Source organism: Phycodurus eques, chromosome 16 (genome assembly GCF_024500275.1).
Source record: "Phycodurus eques isolate BA_2022a chromosome 16, UOR_Pequ_1.1, whole genome shotgun sequence".
NCBI classification, from domain to species: domain Eukaryota; kingdom Metazoa; phylum Chordata; class Actinopteri; order Syngnathiformes; family Syngnathidae; genus Phycodurus; species Phycodurus eques.
The window spans coordinates 17809795-17836470 of NC_084540.1; the positions used below are offsets into that span (position 1 = coordinate 17809795).

Below are 26676 nucleotides of genomic sequence, written 5' to 3' on the forward strand. Positions count from 1 at the left end.
TAAATCAGTATATGTTTTTTTTTTTTTGTAACTTCCGCTAAAGGAGGTTACGTTGTTAACACTGTTTCATGGGATGTTAATTAGCCGTATTAACTATGGACCAATACTGATTGCGACATTCATTCAATTATGGTGCGGATCACAGATTTTTGTGATAGAGTACTTGCCATTATTTATTTGTGAATATTATAGGGATTCTTGGTGAAATACAGTCAACCAATCAAATGAAGATTTTTTGGAACTCTGCTGTACCTTTTGGCTCAACCCAATTCACATGAAAAACTGGAGGAGTGGCACAAGACCTATTACATACATTGAGGTGGCTCTCGTTAAATTAGAATATTTTGTATTTTAGGAGCTCACTTAAAAAAGTCAAACTAATACACAGTATTATATAGATTCACTAAATACAGGTTGAAATGGTTCATGATTTTGATGATTATAGCTTGCATTAAAAAAAAAAAAAAGAAATTACGCACTCACTTCTATCATTACGAGAGAATGTTTTTCCAATATTGGACTTTGTTTCTGAACTGCAAATATGTGTCTTGATGTTCAGCATCTATGTGGACATGATTCAAAGTAAGCTCGTTCTTCCTCGGTGGATGTATGTGCCCTTCTGAGTGCCACTTGATCGGTTTATTGATGAGTGACCTGGTCAATGTCTACAAAATAATTGTGGACCTGTGCTTCCATTTGGTGGCTTTTACCCCCACATTTCACTGAAAACGAATTTTAATGCCGATCCATTTCCCCCCCTTACTTTTAATGTACTACGTACATTAGTTGCATTGTACTTGTTAGTAAAATTACGCTAAAACTACAGACTTGCGTAAATCATGACATAGGCCATGGAAGGATATTACACTTTAGAGCAGAAACAGGAATATTTTCATTTCCAAATAAAGCTTTTTTTTTAATTTTTTTTTAAAAATTTTTTTTTAAATTTTTTTAATACATTTTCCTTCGCTTCTCAGTAAATGTACAAGGTGGGCCATACTTTGGAATCTCGTCAAAAGTATCTTTTTAAGAAAATATTATAAAGTGTGTATGGAATGTATGTATAGATATCATTGACAAAATGGAGGCATATGTGTAATAATGCGGGGCCATATATTTGGTGCAATTTCCTTTACTGTGTACCATATTGCTACTACAAGTTCGTTAATTAGTAGTAAAAACAAAAAAAAACTACTTGACTGAAATTCACCAAACTTGGACGGGGGATAGATGGAAGATAAAGGTGCAGATTCATTTTGTTACTTTTGTTTACATTCCTCCCATTTTCCTTAGCTTTTCTGTTAACATTGCAAGAATTGTCTTCCCAATTTTGTCATTTTTTATTCTGTCAACATAGCAAGAAATTGGCTTTATTTTGTTTTTACTTTTGTTAACATTGTGAGAATGATCTTTTTCTCTTCCAAATTTACATTTTCCTGCTTTTATTTTATTATTTATTTTTACTTTTGTTAACATTGCAAAAATTTGCTTTTTCTGTAATTATTTTGTTAAGATGAGTTGGAATTTTCACGCTCCAATTTTTCATTTTCATTCTTTTATTGTGTTGATATTGTGAGAATTGTCCAAATTTTTCATTTTCATTTTTTCCCCTGTTTAATTGTTTATTTTCATTAGTGTTGCCTTTTACAGTTTTTATTTCTTTCTTTATTTACGTGTGTGGCCATTTCGAGATTTAGTCTGTTGTTTTTCCCTGCCACTAAATCATCTTTGCGTGTTTCATGAGTGTGGTGCTTATCTTATTGTTGGCACAAGTCAAATCATGATTTTCATGAAACTTTTCAAAGGGCTAGGACATAGATTAAGGAGGAACCGTTTACATTTGCTAATTTTTCTTTTCACATTTCCCACAAAGACACAGTCTTTCTAGTTTGTGTTGTGCTGTTGTGAGCTTGACCCCCGAGGTCTCCTTCGCTCTCCCGACGTGACCTTGAGGAGTCCTCAGATGTCTGGCTGAGAGGAATGATTGCGCAAATGCAGCAAGCTGTTTACATGGCTGGCCGCTGGCCCATTATGGATCTTTGTGTGCAGACGCGCGTTTGTCGACGTATGGAGCAGGAAACACAAAGACTCTCTTCCCACTCTGCGTGTCCGTGATTCCGTCTCTGCTCCGGTCGCTTTCCCGGCTTTACGTCGCCCTCCTTCCCGGCTGCTTCCCAACACGGGCCCTGGCCTGGTGGTTTACATAATTGCCTTACATAAGTAGCAGGCTCGGCTCGGAGCTCGGGCGATATTAGCGGCGATGAATATTGCATGAGGAAAGCACTCGTTAATAAGAGGATGGAGATGGAGCCCCGCTGTCAGTCTGTCTTAACCCCGCCCCCACAGTCCTCTTAAGCAGTGACTCAACTCAGCCTGCATGCGTTGGAGCCTTTGAGTCACTTTGTCAGCGAGAGAGCCAGTGCGCATGTGTGTGTGTGTGTGTATGTGTGTGTGCACGTCAGAGCAGAGAAGACAGGCTTCTGTCATTAGGTCCTTGTGTTTTTTCCATCATTGTTGGCGGCATAAAAGCGGCCCTTACCGCACAAAGGGCCCCCGAGTCCGTGGACTGACTGCGGGCCCACTTACAGTTCACACTTAATGTGAATAAATAGGGCCTAATTGTGGTCCCTCATTAGAGGACCCGTTAGCAGCACGGCAGCTGAATCCTTCACGCGGCTAAAGAGGGCATTTCAAGCGCCCATTGGACGCTCCTGAATCGCAGGATCAAGCAGTGTTTTTTTGGGTTGCTTAAAAGCTTTTTTGTTATCCTACCCGGTTATTGTCTGATTGTTTGACGCCTCCTTTTGCCACATGTGATTAGGAGCTTTTGCTTTTCTTTTGGATTATCAAGGAATGCTCAAGGATACATGCTGAATTTAAGGGAAAAAAATATTAAACATATCTATCAAAAGGACAAATCGACAGATAGACAAATAGACATGTTCAATCTAGTAACAGTATGGAAACGAACAAGGATAAAATCTTCTATTTAAATTCTTGGTAGTGGAACCTAGTGGAACTAGTGGAACCTTAAAGTATGGGAAATCAGACAAGGAAAGAGGTTAGCTAAAAAGAAGTGGGACACTGAGAGGACTGAGGAGAGGAGAAAGGAATACATGGAGATGCGACATAGGCCCAAGGTAGAGGTGGCAGAAGCCAAACAAGAGGCATATGATATGTATGCCAGGTTGAAGATTAAAGAAGGAGAGAAAAATCTGTATAGGTTGGCCAGGCAGAAGGACAGAGGTGGAAGGATGTGCAGCAGGTTAGGGTGGTTAAGGATGGAGATGGAAATGTGTTGACTGGTGCCAGTAGCGTGCTGGATAGATGGAAAGAACACTCTGAAGAGCTGATGATTGAGGAAAATGAGAGTGAAGGAAGGGAATGAGAGCGGTGGAGGGGGAAGAGTAGGCTGAGACTGAAGATACGACAGGAAGCAGAGCTGGAGGTGGCGGAATGACGATGTTGAGGTTCTCTCTTGGAGTGACCAGGTTGGATAGGATTAGACATGAGCTCATCAGAGGCACAGCCAAGGTTTGATGTTTTGGAAACAAAGTTAGAGAGAGTAGACTTCGACGGTTTGAACACATCCAGAGGAAACATAGTGAGGATATTGGTCGAAGGGTGGTCAGGATGGAGCTACCAGACAAGAGAGCTAGAGGAAGACCAAAGAGAAGGTTGATAGATGCAGTTAGGGAAGACATGAAGGTAGTGGGTGTTAGAGAGGAAGATCTTTCCAGGAGATAGGCTGACATGGAAAAGGGTGACACGCTGTGGCCGCCCCTAACGGACAAGCTGCAAGGAAAAGAAGAAGAACTCTTGTGGAAGGATGGTGGCCTCGCTGCAAGGCATCCTAACGACTGTCTGTTTTGCGATCCAAAAGAATGATACCATCTGTGGTTTTGGGGTGTGCCTCTAACTTGGAGCATAAATAGTTGAGTTTCTCCACACTAATTCAGGCTAGTCTGTCCTCACTATCCTTGTCGCATGAACTGATGACGCCTGTAACTCTGCTTGTCCCAATGTATATTAATTACGCTTTATAAAACTTTTTTTTTTTTCCTTTTGATTTGCTAATGTTTTTATACAATACTTGGTGATGTTTTTTTCAAGGGCTGGAAAAAGTATAATAATCCCCCAAAATGCTTGAGCAGGGATGAACTTCCATTAAGCGTTTTCAGGATTGGTTCCATCCCCTCCCCTCAAAAAAGGAAAAAGAAAAAATGAGAAAGAAATATATATATTTTTTATAAAATCTGTGAATAGGTGAATCTGTTGGTCCCGAATCGTGAGTTAGCAAGGGGTCCACTGTATATGTTTTTATTAATTATAATACTGTAGAATTAAAAACCACATTTCAAAAAGTAGTTTTTGGGACGGCTGGAACAAGTTAATGGCATTTCCATTCATTTCAGTGGGAGAAGTTAAGATACGTTTGTTTTGACTTACGAGCGTGCCCGCAAATGTATTTCCCATGAAAGTGAAATAAAAATTGTACCCAAATAAATGTTTACAAACAAACAATTCTTAAAAAGACTAAATGCAACTGAAGTGTACTTAGGCGGGGATTCTTTCGTGTCGCACATTTTGAGAAGCGTGCAGCATTGTGCCGTGATGCTTGTCTGTTTTCGCCGTCAGTGTGTCTTTATTCAGTCTGTGTGTGACACTATGCCAGTGTATGTGGGGGATGGTCTCTGGAAGTCCCTCTTGGCACTTTGTGGGCAGCAGACGCAGCGGTGCGGCGGTATTAAAGGTCCGAGCATAAATGAGAGATGTTCTATATTCAATATGGCGCCTTGATGTGCGCATTTGGCAAATGTTGTTTTTATACACGGCCAAAGTTGTGGGCTCACCTTGCACTTTTCCCCTCCCAAATCTTCCTCACTCTCTGGGCTATTATTAGAGTCGACAGGCTGGTGGGAGGAAGTCTCTGAAGTAGACGCTCGTGCCATCTTTTTATTTATGGATTTATGGTCCCCCCCAACCCACGCCCACGCCTCCTAATTCTTCAAATTCTGCACGTGTACGGTTTGTTTGTACGCACAGCAGGATGCAAGATTGCTCAAGCCGGCACAGGATGAAAGGAAAGTCCCGATGACGCACATAATTGTTGAATGATGCTTCTCCGGCGTGCGCTGCAATGGCTCGGAGCTGGAGTGAACTCGGACTGACCCCTCCCCCCCCCCACTTCTACAGACACCCTGTTTTACTCCAAAGCTTTTTAAATATAAAGCCGGCGTTTATGAATCTTTCATTGTCTCCTGTCTGATTGGGTATCTGGGGAGAGACCTTAAATACACACAGCTCTTAGACATTCTCTTTCTTTTTTGTTCTCCTTCTGCCATTCCTGAAGTGACAAGACGCAAAAAGGCAGGTCCCGTTTAGCCGTGCCTGTTTTTAGCTCAGCAAACAGTTTTTGATAGCATCAATAATGCAGAAATACCCGAAAGGTTGTCATTTATTGTCAATTTTCTTCCATATTTAGTCGACGGGACAATCTGTGCAAATGCAAAAAGAGGCACTGTTTAGTCATTGCATTCTTCCTCATGTATTCCAGACACATAATGAGTTTCTATTAATATTAAGACTAGGGCCCGACCGATTATTCGGTGGTCTCGAGTCGGAAAAGGTGCACTGCTCATTGCCCTGGGAAGCGGGATCGGAGGCTGCTCACGAGAGGAAACGACCGAAGGATGCTGACCAGGTTGCGAATGGAACATGAAGCTCCAGCTTGTGGAGGTGGGAGCGGGAGGCTTTGTGGGAGGGTCAACATCAAGTCTCCTCAAAGTCCTCGGACTGCGGGGAGACCTGACTCAGGGAAGTGGACGCCCCTGCCATGCGTAGCCCTTCATGGGCAGCGGAGGCGCTGCGACAGTTCCGGGGCCCAGCAGGATCACCATCTTTCCCTGTATTGCAATATTCATTCTCGTAATATTACAACTTCATTCTTTTGTTATTACGATATCTTTCCCGGAACACTGGGACTTTGTTCTCATAGCATTACTTTTCATTTTCATTCATTTTTTTCCCTTTAACTATTATGACTACTTTCTCATGCTTCTCATTTTTGCCTGTTATTATCCTGACTTTATCCTCATAATATTGCAACTTTATTCTTGTAAGCATTTTATACTTTTTTCTTGTAATAGTATTATATTCACACGGTATTACAACATTATTCTCATACTCAGAGATGCCAAGTTTTCCGATTTCTACGTATTTTGGAATGGGCTGTTGCCATTCAGGCCAATCATAAATCAGCTTTTCTCTTTTTAATACTTGGTTGCAAATCCTTTGCAGTCAAGTCTGGAATGCATAGAAATCACCAGATTCTGGATTTCATCCCTGGTGATGCTCTGCCAGGCATCTACTGCGACTGTCTTCATTTCTGCTTGTTCTTGGAGCGTTTTCCCTTCAGTTTTGATTCAGGTCAGGTGACTGACTTGGCCATTGAATACCATAATAATAATAATAATAATAATTCTTTGCCTTAAAAGAATTCTTTGGTTCCTTTCTCAGTTAGCTCCGGGCCGTTGTCCACTGACTTCTGAAGCATTTGGCTGAATATGTGTATTGCCCAAAAATAAATGGGTTCTATTATTTATTATATTACTGTATTATTATTTTAATATCGTGACTTTATTCTTGGAATATATATCTATGATGACTCTACTGTGTTTTTACTCATTCATTTATATTATGACTTTATCCTCATAATATTCATTTTTTTTCTTTCTTTCAGTTTAGCCATTGCAATCCATCTCGCAACGCTCATGCTCTCACTTCTCTCCTTGCAGTCGAGCAGCCCCCCCTCCCTTGTGCACCCACCCCCACCCCACCCACTCCTTCTTGTTTCAGTAATAGGAGAATTGAAATCAATAACACATTAGTCTAGCCCGGAAACTCTTGTGGAATTAAAAATGAATGACTGAGATTGCAGCTCTACCTGCCGCTCACAGAGATGCATGACGGCCCTCTGGGATATATGGATGCTTTCTACCCCCCCCCCCCCTCCCCCCACCCCACCTTCTCCTCATAAACAGGCCATTTTGTGCTCTTCTTACAGAGCTCGTTTGTTTAGGTATCAAACGCCAGACACGTCGTCGGGCTCGTCGGCGTGATTTGATGATGTCGGCGTGAGAGTGAACACATTTAAAGCTGTGCAAAATCAAGGGCCCCACACCCCGCCTGCCCACTACTACTGTATTTTGAATATGAAAGAGCACGCTGGTAATTAGCTGATGGCCTTTTAGCAATTTTCTCAATATGTGACTCCAAATGCAATTGGAGCTTTCTCCTTGGTTTAACATGCAAACGGCATTAGTGGATGCTCATCCACTACTGAGCACGACTGTATTGTCTATATATATATATTTGTCTAAAAAAAAAAATCCTCTCACAATTCTGGCATTTAGCAAATACAAATAATTTTTGTAATCCTAGTTGACCTAGAACAGCAAAAGTTTAGTCAGATTTCATGTCAAATTGTCATTGAAAAACAAAAAGGGTAATGTGTCTTTTTATACAGTCATGGCTAGAAATATTGTCACCCCAATGGTGCCAATATTTTTAAGCATGACTGTATATGCTGCGATTGGCTGGCAACCAGTTCAGGGTGTACCCCGCCTCCTGCCCGATGACAGCTGAGATAGGCTACAGCACGCACGCGACCCTAGTGAGGAGAAGCGGCTCAGAAAATGGATGGATGGATGTATATGTATAAAAATCCATATATTCATATATGTAATATAATATATAATACAAATATATATAATACAATAATATATAAATGTAATAATATATGTAATAAGCATAAGGTATTATTTGTGAAGTAACTTTTTTCCTCTCAGTATGAGATCTTTTTTTCCTCATCTCTCAGTTCATCGTCGTAAAATATTACGACCATTCTATTAAATTACAACTTAATTATTGTAAGCATTTATGACATTTTCCTGCCCTTTTCTCTTACTATCTGACTTTGGTTTCATAATATTACAACTGTTTTTCTCTTATTATGACTAATTAGACAATGTGTTACAAATGTAGTCTTGTAATACTGAGACGTGTACATTCTCTCAGCGACTTTATTCTCAATATTGTCTTCTCATCTTAATATCACATTACAGTGTTCTCATATCAGGACTTTTTCCCCCTCGTAATCTGTATTTGTCTTATCTTATTTTAAGTGTGGCGCTATTACATCTTGTGAGGGAGAATCACATCTATGCTGTTTAGCTTAAAGCATGATTTGCAAGGCGGTTGGCGAGTGCTCGCTGGTGGGTGTACAGTAACATGATACAAAAAGTCGCTCGCTATACAGTACGTGCTTCTGTTGCACGTTGCACTAAGATAATACGGTCAGATGATATAGAGGTGGATATATTCGCGGGCTGCATTTGATCCCGTCCAAGATGAAACGCTCAGTGACAGATGGAGTGATATTGTTCCCCCCCGTTGGGCCCATGAGCACGGCCCATCCTGCGTTCCCTCCCTGACAGATGTAGGGGGAGGACCGCAGTGCACTCTTCTTTCTTTCAATTGATTTGGGTGCTCGTGCCCTTAGGGACCAGAAGATGCTGGTGTAGTGGCGGTGGTGGTGGGATGGGGGAAGGCAGCTAAAGTGATCGAGAAAGGGGGGCCTAGTCATTTCCTGCAGCCAGGGGGGCCTGCAAAATGTCCAGAGTGAGTACTGTAAAGAAGCCGTAAACACATTATATGCTTACATCTGCATGGATTTAAACAATAACGCACGCTAAGAAAGCCGTGCAGCGCGCACTGAGGTTTGGTTAGTGAGTGATACACTCGCATGCATCCATGCGTGTAACGTCGGCACAGCAGAAAGTGCGGCTGCTGATATTTGGGCCGAAAACTTTGTGTGTTGGTGCGCCGACATGCATCTGATTGATTTTTCACCGTTAAGAGTTACTTCTTGGGTGCTGTACTGCTGATTATCGCGAAGGGATACCAGTTTGATATACACCTCTGAAATTACAAATGTGCTCAAATGACCTTATTAGTAATAATAAATCATACTCATCTATGTGAAGACAGTGAGCATGTTAATGATTTCTCACAATAGTTATCAACAACGATTTAACTTTTGGTAGCAAATAGATAAATATCAATATGCAACGCTTACTTTCTGTAAGTGTTTACATTTTCAAATGATCACTGATCAAGACTTGTAATATTATGAAAATTAATATGTATATTTAAAAGTATAAAGTCGTACTTTTTTATCAGAAAAAAAAATGGTAATGTCGTGAGAATAAGGACTTATTTTTAAGTAGATAAAACACTTTTTTCTTTTCATAAGAAAAAAAGTCGTAATAGTACGAGTATACTCTAGGCCAAGATAAAGGCTGTGTTTTTTCCTCAAAGAAGTAGTAATATTGTTAGAATAAAGTGGGACTTTTTTCATGATAAAAGTGAAAATGTATTTTGACAAAAAGTTTTTTTTTTTCATGATTAAAATATTATTTTCTCTCAAGAACGTCATCTAGACAGAAATGTTGATTTTTCTGAGGGGGGAAAAAATAGTGGTATTATGAGGCTAAAGTCAAACTTTTTTTCCAGATAAAACATTTTTTTAGAGAGAGAGAAAAAACATTTTAAAAAGTCACAATATGAGAATAAAGTCATACTTTTCTCAAGATGAAAAGTCCATTGTTTTTTTTTAAGTCATAACATTGAGAATAAAATTGTATTTTATTTGAGGTAAAAGGGCACATTTGTTAGAGGCAAAAATTAATAGTGGAGAAAAACAATTGTTTCAAGATAAAAAGAAAAAGTGCCATATTCGACGAAAAACGTTATGAGATTAAAGTCGAATCCTTTTCAAGATAAAAAAAAAAGTAGGAGTTTTATAAGAATAAAGTATACACATCAGTATACTTTAAGTATACACTTTTTTTTTTCAAGGTAATTAATTTTTTTCTATAAAAAATCAGAATCATAACAATAGAGTCTTTATTTTGGGGGGGGGGGGGGAAAGTCACAATTTCATGAGAGTAAAGATGATATGATTGATTTGTGCTGTTCCTGGACTAATTTGCTGGCATTTGACAGATGCAGCAATGATTACCTTTCAGCCCGCCAAACTTGCTACCGACCCAGCCCTTCAGTTTAGGTTAAACGTTAGGAGAGCTAACAGCTGTGTCTGAGCAGATGTATTCTCTCGCCGGATAACCTCACTGGCCGTACCCGGAGGGCAAACGTTGAGACGGGGTTGGAGGTTGACGCTGAGCTTCTCCTGAAGATGCTGACAACGCTTTGAGGGGAACAAAATATTAGCATCTGCCTTTTGGCCCTAGTAAGGCCACGCCACCGCCACTGAGGGATAACATTATTGATTAGGTCAGGGTTTGCTAAACTGAGGGTCGCGACATCAAAATGTGTCATGGGTCACATTTTGAATAAATATTTAACAATAATATCAGAATACTGTACTCATAATCTTATAAAAAATAGTCATATTTTTCAAGAAAATTTCTCCAAAGGTTACAACAATTATGTTTTTTTTTTTCAGGGCTACAGACTTTTTTTGTAAGTATAAAAAAAAAAATTACAGGAAAAAAGTAATGTTGCGAGAATGAAGTTGCATCCTTTTTTTTAATAGATGAAAAGGCACATTTTCTGTTGAAAAGTTTTAATGGCAGAAAAATTTCTTTTTTTCACGAGAATACAGTCATTTTTATAGATAGATTTTTCTTTACAAAAAAGGTTATATTACAAGAATAGTTTTTTTTTCAAGATGAAAAGTCTCATTTTTCCATTAAAAAGTCATAATATTACTTGTTTATTTTAGATAAAGGAATTTGGGGGGAAGTTTTATTTGTCTGAAAAAAGTCATAATATTGTAAAAATTAAGAATTTTTTAAAATGAAGTCATAATATCACACTTTTGAGTAAAACGTTTTTTTTTAAGTCATAATACAAGAATAGACTGTTGGAAAGACACTTATTCCTCTAAAAACAAGAATAAAATCTTATATTTTGAGATTAAACTCAGATTTTTCATCTTTAAAAAAGACAAAATTAAGTGATTTTTTTTTCAAGTATAGGTTGTAATGTTACAAAAATAATTTGTTATGTAATGTTATTTGTATTGATGTTTATCAACGGTATGTATTTGCTTTTGCTGTGTTTTACTCTGCCGTCTGCTGCCAAGTCGGTATTACAATTGAGAATGTGTTCTCAATTGTGTTACCTGGATAAATAAAGGTAAAATATATATTTTTTAATTAGATCTGAGAGTCATCCTAAAACCCTGAAAGCAGGCACTCAGTCAAAAAAAAAGAAAAGAAAATGTGTTTAATGGTGATTAATTTTAATAGGACTCCCTATTGGAGCGGGACGGAGGGGGCCGAGGACGCAGGGGGCGTACCCAGGCCAAGGGCGCGTGGCGGCGGAGCAGGTGGATGACGGGCAGCTGAGGAGTGGGCTCTCGGGGCAGCAGGGGTCTGGGTGGAGGGGATGGGAAGTGGGGGGTCCATTTTGGAGGACTCTTGGGGTTGAGAGAAACCTTGTAAAAAAAAAAAAAAAAAGAAGGGAACCCCATCTGGAAGTGAGGTGGGGGCCGTGGAGTGAAAGAGATCTAGTGGGTGGTGTCTGACACTCTCTCTTTTGTTCTTCGCTTGCACAGCAGTGTCGGCGGCGGCTGTGGCGGAAGGGGGAGGAGGAGGAGGAGGAGGAGGGCGGGGGCTCGTGCTGTCGTGGGGGCTGGGCACTTGAACAATGGTGCTGGTCGAGGAACTGAAAGACGGCGAGGCGAGGAAGGTGCGGAAAGAAAAGGGAAAAGCGGAGGAGGCTGGCTCAGAGAAGGAGGTGGGGCTTGCAACTACTCAGGCAAGGACGCTGCAATGTCACACAAACACTGCAAGTCGCATTCGGATCCTCGGGAATGCTCAGTGAACAACATTAAGGCTGAGCACTCCATAAGAAAGCAATTGGAAGTAACAGTCGAGGCTCTACTCTGCTTACCTTTTATCTTGTATAATGTGGAGATCCTGACAAATGGCCACTTGTATTCTTCCCTTTTCAGTGTGGCCATAACACTTATTTGCAAAAACAAAAATAAAAATAATATTACTGACTTGTTTTAAACTAAATTTTCAGTGTGCTGACCATTTATATCGATGATCGCGGGCGCCATCGTATTGGTCGTTGGAGACTTCAATCTCGCTCCTCTCTCTCATCTATTAACAGCTTCACATAAAATGTGCAACAAGAGGGAATAAAACTCCTGTATGCTCACTGCCAATGTAAAGGGAGCTCTTGTATATTTTAATTAAAATGAATATTGCATTTAGTTACTTAGTATTATTATTTCAGTTATTGTCTTTGTTACAGCTGCGGTTGTTGTTAAAGTGCTATAGAAATAGATTTGAGTGTAAAAAGTAGCATCTTTTTCTTAGGAAAAAAAAGTTGAAACATTACGAGGAGAAATAATTTTTTGGGGGTGGAAGTTTGTGAAGACTATGAAAATAAAGTCTTTTTGTTTCAAGATAAGTAGTATCATTGTCAGATTTATATTAAAAAAAAGTCATAATAATATGAGAATTCAACACAATAACTCCCACAATCATTTAGTAATTTGTAAATAGATGACATCAGCTGACACCGGCTACATCCTGCCTCTGATCTGCCCCCACCATGTTGGTTGTCTCTATACAGAACAGCAACACTGTGAGGGGGGGGAAAAAACAAAAAAAGCCACTTTTTGCAGGCTTTTGTCTCCCATGTTTTACTACACCATTCATGCAGCAGCCTCACCGAGGACAGCTCGGGTACCTGCAGACGCTCTCCAGGGTGCTGAATAGTGGGCTAGGAGGAGGAGGAGGAGGGAGGGCACGAGGAGGAGGGCTGCAGCATGGCTGTGTTCATTCTTAATAGGCAGCCATTGGTGGGTGGCGGTGGGGGCCATGGAATGAGTTCATCTGGGGAGGAGGGACCATTGCAGTCCACTGACAGCTCATTCATTAGTCACTGTCATTCGTCATTTGCATTTAAAAATATATACAGTATATATTTATTTTTGACTGGAAATTGTCCATTGATGTGAATGGTCGTTTGTCACATGTGCCCTGTGGTTGGGTGGCGACCAGTCCAGGGTGTAAACCGCCTCTCGCCCCAAAGTCATCCACCTCACCTGCCACCCTAATGAGGGTAAGCACCATTGACAATAGATGGAAATATGAATTAAAATATCCACTGTATCAATTTCGGCCCTGCTATTCTGAAATTTCCATCTTATTAATTCTAATCAAGAACACCCAATTACACTGTATCTTCGTAGAGGTCACATAAGACGACCTCCGGTTGTGGTCTACAGCGCCACCTGCGGGTGTTGTCTCGCGAGAGCACCCCGTGATGACGTTTCTCGCCTCGTCGTCCTGATAGATGACGCTATCGTGCAGTTACACAACGTGACGTGACAACAAAAACAACTATTGTACAATTTTTTTGTTGTTCAGTTACAGTTACACTCAATTTTTTTAGCCAATTTTTTCAAGTTTATTTTTTGAAGCACGTGTTTTTCGTCTTTTATATTTATATTTTTTTTCGTCTTTTATATTGTATTTTTTTTCGTCTTTTATATATATATATATATATATATATATATATATATATATATATATATATATATATATATATATATATATATATATATATATATATATATACACACACACACACACACACACACACACACACACACACATACACATACACACACACATTATTTTACACGTAATTGCCAAGCTCTTCAAACCGGTCAGGTGAGCTGTCTGGGCCATGCAAGTACTACGGCGGCCGAGAAAGCTCATACATTCCGCGAGCAGACCGGAAATACAACAAAACTACGTCGTTTAATGGAGGAGATGACACGTTTATTCATCCATTCGATGTATATTTGTTTGCTTATTTATTATTATTATTTTTAATAATTAGAAAGCAGTTAGCGTCTCTGCTCAAATTGTCCAACGAAGCGAAGTCGATTCAGAAACATTAGTATGAAACAGTTCGCGTCTCTGCTTATTCGCCAAAATACAAGGATAAGATGTGTCACAGTATTTTATTTCCAAGCAGTCCCGGAAGTGGACGCATTACTCACGCCCGGCTTGACACTGGCTCGCCTCCCGGCCACTAGGAGGAACAAGGGATCCCGGCCAGCTTTCCCAGCGTGGAGTCGGAGGAGGAGGAAGCGCCCTCTCTCGCTCTTTCTCTCTTTCGCTCTGCTCCCCACAAAAATACACAACACCAGACGGGACGGGAAAGTACGAGAGCCCCCCCGCTCGTCTTCCGACGAGTTGCTGTTACATGGGGACACGCCATGACGTCCACAGCGAGCGAAAGGCGGGCGTTTGCTCACAAAATCAACCGGTGAGAAGTTATTGTTTGGCAGTGGCGCCGCCGCCGCGTCACCAGCTTTTTTTGTAAAGTGTAGCTCAACTCAATTAGCTTATTATCGTTCCGAGGCAGTGGAACGGGACAGTGTTTGGAGTTCGCGTTAAATAAATGGACTTAATAGGCCGCCGAAGTGTGCTTAGTTGGTGTCTCGTGCGAGTGTCTTTCAACTGTACAACTAAGCTAAGTCGCTAGTGTGACGTCATTTACTAGTGGCTAATTGTGACAGCGTTTTGTTTTGTGTTTTCCACTCGGCTGACTAGACAGACATGACATGTAGCAATCGAGCTGTCATCAAAGCAACACAGCAGTGTGTGCTGAGCTCTTTGCAGTTTCAGCTTCCCGTGTGCTAACCCTCGTTTGAGGGCTTTACCTGCAAATCACCTTATCTTCATTCCTAATTGAAGGGTTTGACTCAGGGCCCCAGCTTAACCTTTGCAGTCTTTTCCACAGAACAAAACGGAAGTCTCACTATTGATCCCACCACTTATTCCTGAGGAGTGTTGATCATTTTGGCCCCCATCACAGCACTCTGCATAATCTTAGTACAGCACAGAGAGAGATGTTCCAGTTGGTGTATTGTTTCCTGCAGCATTCCCCGAACCCCGTCTCCCCTCGGCTGGACTTATTGTGTCTTGCCGGATGCAGGAAAGGGTGGGAAGTTATGTGCTGGCTATTGCCACTGTGGTTGATAGCTTTTCCCATTTCCTGATTTAACATGTAGGTGCACAGACCGAATTGCAGAAGCTTTTTGCACATCTTTTTAGCCAGGGGTTGCACAAAACGGGTCCTAGTTTTTTTTTTTCCTTTTTTTTTTTTTTTTTTAAATTCCCGTTGGTGTTTGATTCATGCCTTTGTGATCAGTATGTACTGTATGACAGTAGTGTACATACTGTACACAAAGATTTGTCTTGAGCTTGCTCCCACAATCCAAAAAACATAGATGTTAGATTCATTAAAGAGGCTAAATAGCCCATATGTGTGCATGTCAGTGTGAATGGTTGTTTGTGCCCCTATTGGCAGGTGACCAGTCCAGGGTGTACGCCACCTCTCACCCAAAGTCAGCTGGGGTCGGCTCCATCTCAGCCGTGACCCAAATGAGCACAATCCCTATAGAAAATGAATGAACGAATAGCTGAAACCTCAAAAACTGAAGTGGTGGGAATAGATTGGTTAACATATGAGCCATATCTATGTAATCACAAGGCTTCTCGTTTGCAGCTGTCCCCGTGACACAAACTGCCAATTGCTGACTTTCTAGTAGCAGCTGCTTGCCGTCTGAGAGGATTGTGGTGAGGTTGTTTTTTTTCCCCCTCTTTAAGCCTCTCATTTGCCGTTACTCCGTCAAAGAGACGAGACGGAGCTCTGGGTCTGTGCCCGTAAGCCAGCTCGCCTCCTTTTTTGTGAGATGCGTCTGAATGTCCATTGACAATAGCTGTTGGCTGAGCATCATCTCGTCAAAACGGACAGAAGGCAGAGGAGAGACAGCATCAAAGCTTTCAGAGGAAAGAATTGGAAGGGTCCCTTGGATTATAATTTTAAAACCAATAGTCCCGATTTTTGCTGTCGTGGAGCATTAAATAATGTTTTTATCAGTCTTGCGCATGTGTTAGCTGCGGGGAAATATAATATTGCTTAAAATTGTGGCCTCTGTTCAAATAGATGCCATGCCTCAGTTAAATGCATGATCCTTCTTCCACTTGAATTCAAACACCTTACCTCAAACAGTACTTTAAAAAAAAAAAAAAAAAATTTTTATAAAGTCTTGGCTTGCTTTCAGTAAGCAGTACACTTAGATTCACTTTCGAAAAGGGTACGACACAAAATGTCCATAATTAACCACGTATGTATGAATTATTAAGTATTATTTAGGGATTCCTCAGTTTACGATGGCCCTGTCATACCATGTCTCAAGGTTACGGAGGCGCGCATTGAACTAGTTTACACAGTAGGGTCAGAATACTGGGTCACACAGCTCAAGAAGGCACACTCAGTTACCTCGGTGATTTTCATATTTATCTTAATTCTGGCTTTATTTCCGCATTAGCATAGGTTAGTAATAAACTACAACATGTTCCGACATGTACTAATTTGTGTTATTTCGCTGCCGTATTTGGACCGAGGACCTCCTGAATTGATAGATAGATGAGAATAATGTTGTCCAGAGGTGTCCATAGTGGAGATTTTAACAAATTATTATGCTCATCAACATTTTGGTTCATGTGAGCGTAATTGAGTACGCCGTGTCGTTAGCGTTCCGTCGTGAGTGGGTAAGGAGGACGACGGTAGCTGCATGATTTCCACATTCAGCTGGACACCATAGCAGTAGGACAGAGTGTGGCCATATTTTTATGGGAATAATGTTTACAAGTGTTCATCCCTTATGTTTCTCCCTTCTCAGGACCGTCGCCGCAGAGGTTCGGAAGCAAGTGTCCAGAGAGTACGGCTCGCCCCTCATGTCCAAAAAGCGAGGAACCGTCCACCATCCCGTGAGTCACCCCATATTTAACTTTGTTTACCTCTGGTTTTAAAGCTGCAATTAGTGAGTCAATGGGTGGAGCTTTGTGAATTGTAGTTCAGAGAGAAAGACTAAAAATGTGTTATGACCGTATGTAAAGGAAGCTTTTTTTAAATTTTATTTATTTATTTATTTATTAATTTTTTTTAAAGAGAGGATATGCCTGCATGAGGCTTTTTGTTTGATTAGCTTTTTGCACGGACGGATGCACGTTGGGATAATGCAGAATGAGGATACTTACGTAAGATACCATGTTTATAGAAATATCTTTGTAAATGATGGAAGGGTGACACATTGTTTTAATGAACCCGACATTCATGGGTGAACACACCAGACATAGTTTACGGAATAGACATGGTTTATTCATCGCGGACTGCAAGGGAAAATGAGATAATCCAGAGTCATTTTGACATTAGTTTTGTTCATGTGATTTATAGACACTTGGCTGACCTCCCCTGACCCCCTCTCCTCTACAGTTACCCCTGACGGAGGTAGTGGAACCGGTGGATTTTGAGGAATATGTGAGCAGTCACGCTCCCGGGGTGGAGCCCGGCCCCCTCAGACAGCTCATGGAGTTCCCCCAGGATGACCTGGAGCTCCACCACATGGACAAGGAGTGTACCACGCTGGAGCCTCCGCTGCCTGAGGAGGAAGAGTAAGCACACTACACTCCCACATCTCCTATTTTTCACTTTAGGGAGCTATTTTTATTGTAGTGGGGGACAAATGTAGGTATTGGAACAAAAACGTTTCTGTCTGTGACATTGAAGGAATCATAAATATTAAAGGGACGCTCTGCTTAAATATTCATATGTTTTTTTTACGCAGCGCACTGGATCCCAGAGTGAGAGATGCCTTGGCCGTCTACACAGATGACTGGCTTGTCATTCAGAGAAAGTAAGCTCCAGATGCACAGCAACCAGTGGAATGCTGTGTTTTAATAGTCTGCAGTGCCTTTTCAGCCCTGTTCAGTTGTCACCAGGGTAATCTTCGCTTCCTCTCCCCTTGTTAGATATCAGCACTATAGCACCACGCACAGCCCGCACAGCTCAGAGCGACAGCGGGAGAGGCAACGAGGCCTGCTCAAACAGAACTTTGAACTGGATGAAGCCGCCGCTGCTGAGCGCCAAGAGGACCAGGTAGCTGACAGCCAGCCTGAAGTGCAAACGCAAGCAGTGGCACGTTAGACATACACCTGTCACTTCATTAGCTACACTTGCACAATCTAATGAGATCTAATACAAGTGATCCAATTCAAGAGCTTTATCAAAAAAAAAAAAACTATGCCTTTACAAATATAAGCATTCACAGTTTTGAAATGCTTTAAGCAGACATTGTCGCCCCCCCCCCACAATTTAAAACAATTTCCAGGTGTCTTAAGAACATATCTGTGATGCGTTTTTGTGAAAATATCTCAAAGGTCAAGAATTATAGCAGGATTTACATACCCTATTTCTGTTAATGTTCAAACAAACATACAATAATAACTATACTTTTTACAAAAAGATTCTCTTTCATTTTTGATGAACACTTAGGCCTATTATGTTGCTGTATTTTAATGTTGGTCATGATAGTGTTACTTGGAGAGCTAAGTATTTTTTGAAGTGGTACTTGGTGTAAAAAGTAGGAGAACCACAGAAGTATATAATGCTTAACAAAAGCTAAGGTTGTTATCTGACACTAATCTGAGCATCCAACAAAAGCGGATGCAGCTCTGCTTACCTTTTGACTTTGACATGATAGCAGGGACGTCGCTCCCATTGGGGAGCAGCATAGCTGATCATGTCATGGGCAGAGAAAATTCGGTGTGTGGCCGCAGTTATTATGGAAACCGCTCACAGCACATTTTCTGTAATAGTTAGACAACAAAAGATGTAGTTCGCTGACTAATTTAAATACATATTTAAGCAATTAAAAAAATCTGTTCCGTAATCTGTCTATTTTAACGATACATATTATTATGTATTGTTTAATTTCGAACATTTTTCATTGTAGTTGGCTTTTGAAGACACTGTGCGTTTGGTTTACAACTCCCAAAATAGAAAACATGTTTCCCGTCGAGCATGAGGAAAACTAGCATGGGAATGGGAATTTATTATTGGAATTTATTATTGGAACCTGGTTGCTCTGCTCAATAGCTTATTTTTATAGCACATGTAACCCAAAATATCTTAAACAGTTGGCAGATGACGGATAGGATTGTTATCTACAAAACAAAGGCAGATTTTTTCAGCCAGCTCTCACTGGGTTGTGCAGGTGTACCTAATGATGTGACATACTATACTAATACTACGTATTGGTCACATGACCTGACTAAATTGTGGCTGGATAAAGGAAAGGAAATTGGAGCCCGAGCACATTATTCACTTCATCTTTCAACAGCATCTGCAGTGAATTCTTGAGCAGAAACAACAATACATGATGTCACCTTTCTCCCTCCCCCACATCTCGTTGATCAGGAGGACGCAAAGCGGCGGTCCGCTTCCATCGACGAGACGCCGCGGGGCAGCTGGGCCTCCAGTATCTTTGACCTGAAGAACTCTGCCCCCGACGTGCTCCTGCCATCCGTGCTGGAGCGCACGGGGCCCGAGGACATGGACTGCCGCAACACAGAGGCTCGCCTGCAGGGGCGCCACAGGGACCTTCTGGGCCTCTACCCGCCCCCCGACGAGGTTTGCGTCATTGTTGACTTTTGGGTCGTTGATCCTGAGGAACATATTTTTCGAAGCGACAACCCGTCTGATTTTGCCAACGCAAAATGATTGTTAGCTGACTCGACAGAAATAAACAGCAACAATTCTCAGTCGGTGGTCTTAATTTTTTTATGGATTATGGTGCATGCAAGAGCAAGAACCCGAGTGATTATAAATTATACAGGTGCATCTCAATAAATGTGAATTTCGTGCACACCTTAAAGTCCCTGTAAAGCGAAAATTAATCTTCTTAATTTGACATACCACAGAGAATAGTGCTGTTTACAGTCCTGCCAAATTTGAATAAGTATCATCAAGTATATAAAATGAGGCTTTAAATCAAAGCCATTCTCGGCACTCCTAAACACTGTGGGTTTGTCATTTGTATGAAACCACGCCCTGCTCAACTCTCACACAAATAACACTGCAACGGCCTGGAAAAATGGATGCTACTTTGTCTAGTATCTTTCTTATGCCTACACATAACTACAGAACATGTTTGACCCACAAAAATATATCCATCAGACTTTTCTTTATTTTTTATTTTGTATTTTTTTTTTAATTCCCTCGCTCTTCCACATTCTCTCTGTAATGTTCGCGCCCGACAACGATGCTCTCTGACGCGACCACGCCAAACCAAAGTAATTAGAATGTTACTTCAGAAACAATCAAGGTGCTTTTTAAAATGGAAGATAGCAATTGGCCTTCTGAAAAGTATCTATAATGAGTTTCACTTTTTAAAATAAACGACTGAAATAAATGAACCTTTGTAAGATATTCTACTTTTTGATGTGTGTCTGTATATGTGGCTGGGGCCCATTGCTCGTATTGTAATTCCACTGTTTGCTTTCCACTGTGTTCTCTTTTTCTCCTTCCAACCACTCTCTCTCCCTTTTTAATATGTGTACACATCATTGCTGTCTGCTGCCATGACACGTTGCCATGACGTCTGTGTGCGTGTGTATGGCAGGACGAGGCCGTGGAGCGCTGCTCCGTCCCCGAAGTACCCAAAGAACACTGTGGCCAGAGAATCATGGTCAAGTGTCTCTCTCTCAAGTGAGTGACATTTGCAGTCCGGCAGCTTCACCGACGTTATTTAATAAAGAGTCTAACCGTCATATTTATTTATTTCAGATTTGAGATAGAAATCGAACCAATATTTGGATCGCTTGCTTTGTATGATGTCAAGGAAAAGAAAAAGGTATAATCGTATTTTATCATTAGAATTGCATTAATTCAGTAAAACACTGAGCTCATAGTGGCCTTATTGAATTTGGCCCTGCCTTAAAATGTCCTAAATGACCTTGTGGTTTACATCACTAAGTCAGCACTCAATTACATCTCCTCAGCGTGCATTTTCATTCCTGTTTTCCCATCTTCCCTCTAACCATTCCCGCGTATCTGGATCCCCTCTTCCCCTGACAGATTTCTGAGAATTTCTACTTCGACCTGAACTCTGATCAGATGAAAGGCCTTCTGAAGCCCCACACACCTCACATCGCCATTTCCACTCTGGCTCGCTCGGCCATTTTCTCCATCACATACCCGTCCGCTGATATCTTCTTGGTCATTAAGGTATTGGGAAAAAAATAATTATGCAGAGTAATGCGAATTAATGCTGATGATTCCTTCATTGGCTCTTCAGTGAGCTGATGTGCTCTTTTATGAGCCGTTTGAAGTGCCTCTCCCAATGACATTGGCCGTAAGTGCTTAATATGAATGCTTCTCCTCTTGCAGCTTGAGAAGGTTCTTCAGCAAGGAGACATCGGAGAGTGCTGTGAACCCTACATGGTCATGAAAGAGTCTGACTCTTCCAAGGTAATGGAGGCGTCACAGTGATCATGACCTGCAGCCGGCATGCACATTGGAACGCTTTTACCGTCAAATTGCTCAATTATGTGTGTCTGGATGCAATATTTACCAACTGACTGGCCTTTGCAAATACTGTAGGGTTTTTATTGGATCGCTTTAATTTTTTTGTGATGTAATGACTACGTCTGTCTGACTACAGCACAAAGAGAAGCTGGAGAAACTGCGACTGCAGGCAGAGCAGTCTTGTAGTCGTCTTGGCTGCTTCCGCATGCCTTTTGCCTGGACGGCCATTCACCTTTTCAACATCGTCAGTAGCGTGGGAGGTCTGGACCGCTTGGACCCCGACTCCGACTCTGGTACTGCACCAGTCTTTAGGTGATGGGCTCGAATATCAAATATGTGGTTTCATCATCATCTGACTTCTCCCCCTCCTGCCAGAGCGCAAAGGCCACGGCACGTGGAACGAGAGGAAGAAGAAGGGATTCGAGCGGATGAGTGTTGGCGACGACATGTGCAACTTTGCCACTTTCCGTCCGGCAACTTTGACCGTCACTAACTTCTTTAAACAGGTTGATTATTTAGATTACTTGACCCATACTTCAATGTAATAATCATTTTTTCCCATGAATTTTTACAGGAGGTCCAGGTTTTACGACAAGAGTTAATTGCGTGAACATCACGCAATTAACTGGTTTGCGCAACGGTGTAAGAATACACATCATACGGCACAAGAGGCAATGCTCAGTTACTGCCGTACTTAGTGATTTTCATTGGATTGTTTTATATTTATGGCCTAGAAGAGTTTTTATACAAATATTTTACCATTTTTATGACTTTACCTCTGTTAGTGTAGGATAGTGATGGTTGGAAGGGGATTTCTGTCAAGTTTCCAGTAAATTCCAAAGGGAGATTAAGCTGGTATCACATTCAAGCATGAATATAAATATTTTGTCATAAATCACAAGTAGACCTCTGTATAAAATAGATAGCTTTCTATAGATAGCATTACAGTACCTTAATGGTTAAAAAAAAAATCACTTTACTCAAGCGACAGTATAGCTGAAGCTTGCTCCTACCTCAAATTGTGTCTCCGTACAAAGTGAAAAAAATTAACACAGGCTCTTAGTTTGAAAAACAAAGTTGGGACACTCATTCACTTACATGAAATCAGATTGTTTTAGTCAGGATTATAGTAAAATAATTCCCCCCCAACTATATTTAAGTTTACTGGTAAGCTCCAACCTTCAATTTAGGAAATTTGTGTTTTTTTTCCCTTCAATTCAGTTAATTCCCGAGGAAAGTTTCCAACTTTAAAAGGTCCCGGAATTGCTTAGCCCTCTTAGTAATTCCCACTTACATACAAATTCAGGACATAACTCTGTCGGAAACAGAGGGTCCTCTGTACTGGGCGACTTGTATTAGATGTCCATTCTTAAGACATTACAGTAAAAAAATAAAATGCAAATGTGTAATTATTACATATTTGTCAATAATTTAAAAAGATTGGTTTTAGCACCACCATCATTGTAGTTGTTTCTTGCCATTGCTCCACCCTGAGTCCCAATTGTGATGCTTAATGAAGGAGGGAGACAGGCTGAGTGACGAAGATTTATACAAGTTTCTGGCAGACATGCGCAGACCATCGTCTGTTCTGCGGCGACTAAGGCCTGTCACAGGTGAACTTTAAAGTAGCTTTTATGCAATTATTCCTTGAATTTATTCAGTGAACGAGGTCTCATTTTTCTGTCTCTCACTTCTTTTGCACCACAGCCCAGTTAAAAATCGACATCTCCCCGGCGCCGGACTCTCCTCATTACTGTCTGTCACCCGAGCTGCTCCACGTGAAGCCCTATCCCGACCTGCGGGTTCGCCCCACCAAAGAAGTGCTGGAATTCCCTGCTCGCTATGTGTATGCACCGCATACCACCTACAGGTGTGCATTGCCGTACCATATTCCCTGTTGTAGTTAAGCAGTCGATCATTTTAATTATTTAGTTTTTGTGTGTGTGTGTGTGGGGGGGGGGAGAAATTCTCAGTTTAACACGTTTTATTAAAATCATCTTTTTGTACCAATGAAAATACAAATAATTTAAATATAACACTTTTAATAATTAAATGTGACTATACAGTAAAGCAAGCAAAATACATACTGTAGCGTTGCATGAGAAACAACAACAACAAACAACATAATAGTGTGCCATGTATAGATAGCATTTAACTGGTGAAAAGGAGTGCTGTGATGGTTCAGTGCTGATGACGTCGATCATCCTTTGAAATTTCATAGCGCTTCACTCTGGAAGAAGAGAAACGAAACAAAATGAAACCAACTGTAGCCTAATGACCCTGTGCTTATATTGGGACTCACCATCCTCTGCAGCGTGGAGAGCTGCTCAGCGTGGTTGTCAATCTTCTGCTTTTGAAACTGGGTCAAATGCAACAGACCTTTCAAGATACTGGCATTCAAGGCAGCTCGCTCCTGAAATCAGTGAAGCCAATAAAGATAACAGATAAGCCTTGCAGTGAGTCCCGCCCTACTTACAAAAAGCTGTCAAAAGTGTGACAGGAAAAGTTCAGCTTACCTGCAGTTCTTTGATGCTAGTGGGGAATGTACTGTTGAGATAGGCCTCTAAGCTTTTTACTTTTGTCTGAAGAACCGCCTCTTCCCGCTCAATGTTAGCCAGCTGACCCTCTCTTATCTTGGTCTGAATCTCTTGCTTGAAGGTCTGGTCCTATCAAAAGAGCATCTGCACGTATTATACTCAATGGCCCAGATTGGTCCTTGTGAAACTCCAAGGTTACTTCCATGCACGTCCACAGAGTTGCATCCATACACTCAACAGTCACAACATTAGGTACACCTTCGCAATCAAATGACAAAACATCCAAGAGCTGTAGTTATGCTCTGGAATTTTGGTATCCTATTCAAGCATAAATATAAGCGTTTTGTTTTGTCATTAGCAGACATTTGTAAGTAGAACTTTTTGTTTTTTATTAAATCATTCTTATATTGAAGAACAAAAACATGAATGTTGAGTTAAATATTACTTATCCCCCTGACCCAACTCATTGAAAAATCAACAATACACCCCCATTACATTTTTTTTAACAAAGACACAAAATCTTAAATGAAAAAGTCTAGCTTGTAGAAATCATCTTTGCATGTGTTTGAGTGATGGACATTGCCTATTGGGGGGGGGGGGTTCAATAGCAACTCAAATGTATTTTCTTAAACCATATTTAAGTTCGCTATTGATAGCCAACCTTCAATTTAGAAAACCCCTGGCTTATCCCAGTAAATTCCTGTTAATCGGCAAGAAATTTTGCCGATTTTGCAACCCTATTTATTGTCTGTCAAGAATTGTTTCTACTCTTTAACCCCATTCATGACAGCTAAATAATGTCCATCCGTTTTCTTTAAAGCTTATCCTCATTAGGGTCGCAGGTGACTTGGAGAACTATCCCAGGTGACTTGGGTAAAGAGGTGTGGGACACCCTGAGCAGCTCACCAACCGATTGCAGTAGCTAAATTGTTTAACCGCATTATTAGACTTATCTCTTATCCATTAATATCTATGTAAAGGTAGTGTTTCAACGCTTATATATTTGATCTCATTATACTGGGTATGTACACCTAAAAAAAGTGTCAGCTAATTTTTTAAAATAAAAAAGTGAAGCTAATTTCTTCTTTTACAGAGGAAAACCAAGTTGCCAAAACACAAGTTCAAGAGGCGCTAAAACAACTTTGTCTCATCGGTTTTCAGATATACATGTCCATGATCTGGTTTTATCTTTTGTGACATGCTGCTGTGCCTATTCCCATGTGATAACGATCATTTACTGTAACGGCACGCGCAGCATCTCATGTTTCCTTACCTGCAGCAGCTGTATCACTCCCTTAATCTGTCCCTCCACCTCAGCGGCCTGCGCCGTCTGCTCCCCGATCTGCATGAGAGTACCCTCGCGCTGCTTCAAAGTGTGCAGTATTTTAGTCAGCTTGCCTTCGGTGCTTTCGTAAAAATGGTTGAGGGACTCTCCCAACTGAATGACGCCAAACATGAGCACGTTGACGTCCTCCTGTGGGGCGAAGCTGTTCGCTGTCTTTTGCGGCCGCTTGACGGGACCTGCGTGAACGGCTCCGAGACTCCCGGCCAAATAAAGCAAGCACAGGCTCCAGATCATCCTGTTTGATAGCAGTCGCCTGCAGACTCAGTGTAGCTTTATCTTGTTTCACTTTGTCGATCAAAAGGTGGTGATTTTCCCCCCGCTCAGGGACAATGTCCTGATTTCAAAGTAAGACAACCAGTACAATAAACAATTCAGCAATTGTGGATGTGTCTCACTGGGATACCGACTGGAAGGTGAAGTATGAGGGCAGCTAGCGAGCCTTATATTTGATGTGTACGTGCAAGAATTGGTCAAACATTAGCTCAGTTGTTGTCTGTTCCAGGGTCTTGACCTTGGTCTTAATGACCTTCCTTAAAATATAACCGCTCGCGTTGGGTTGGGTTGAAAATGTGACATATATTTGAAATTTTACACTCTTATTTTTGATTCACAAGAAGATGTTTAGGGTATCTAATTTGAAATTAATGTGTAGCTGCAGGGTCAGTAAACACTTATGTGAGGGGAGGGGAGAGGGGGGACGACGACTCAAAATCAGCTGTTTCAAAATATGGCCAGAAGTTACCTCTAATGTTTGAAGTGGCCAGGGTACGGTCACTTTCACCAAGCACAGTCAATTCTAGGTCACACTACTGCTGTGTGTTTTGCTGAATATAAGCATTCAATCAGTGTTTTGCTACACCTCTCTGTACAAATTATTAATTTAATTAAATTACAGCTTTGCCATCTGTCCCATTTTTGCCTGTCAGGAACCTGCTCTACGTTTATCCACAAAGTCTGAACTTCAGCAGCCGCCAGGGCTCGGTGAGGAACATCGCCGTGAAAGTTCAGTTCATGGCGGCAGAGGACCCCAGCCAAGCTTCGCCGGTGAGTCACCGCCTTTCTCGTCGACATGAGAGAATGAAATTCCCATCGCAAAGGACAGCTGGAGGGCAATGCAATATCATATACACGTCTTTACTGGAAGAGCTTCAAAGTGGAGAAAGAAGGTGGGATGAAGGAAAGTTTAATGACGCTTAGTAAGCTGTGTGAAGATGGATTAGTTTACTTGGCACACAAACTTGAATTTAAACCCCTGTACTTAGAAGAGAAGCTATGTCCCTTCTAAGTATGCGCCATTTT

General features: G+C 41.2%; 2 protein-coding genes across 2 annotated transcripts in view; one reads left to right on the forward strand and one right to left on the reverse strand.

Annotated features, from left to right (window-relative positions):
• The first annotated feature begins 14157 nt into the window (after positions 1-14157).
• The window catches only part of LOC133414372 (dedicator of cytokinesis protein 7-like), a 31142-nt gene continuing 18623 nt past the window's right edge, over positions 14158-26676 (forward strand). The window contains 15 exon segments of the mRNA XM_061699665.1: positions 14158-14385; positions 16811-16898; positions 17404-17582; positions 17756-17824; positions 17940-18066; positions 19387-19599; positions 20591-20676; positions 20755-20821; positions 21046-21195; positions 21358-21438; positions 21632-21788; positions 21871-22001; positions 23015-23108; positions 23203-23365; positions 26304-26421. Coding sequence (XP_061555649.1) covers positions 14336-14385; positions 16811-16898; positions 17404-17582; positions 17756-17824; positions 17940-18066; positions 19387-19599; positions 20591-20676; positions 20755-20821; positions 21046-21195; positions 21358-21438; positions 21632-21788; positions 21871-22001; positions 23015-23108; positions 23203-23365; positions 26304-26421 — 1773 coding nt within the window. The 5' untranslated portion in view covers positions 14158-14335.
• Positions 23637-25611, reverse strand: angptl8 (angiopoietin like 8). Its single transcript, XM_061701657.1, has 4 exons — positions 25306-25611; positions 24012-24161; positions 23798-23908; positions 23637-23725 (listed from the first exon to the last, which is right to left on the reverse strand). The coding sequence occupies exons 1-4, from the start codon at positions 25609-25611 to the stop codon at positions 23711-23713; spliced, it is 582 nt and encodes a 193-aa protein (XP_061557641.1). The 3' UTR covers positions 23637-23710.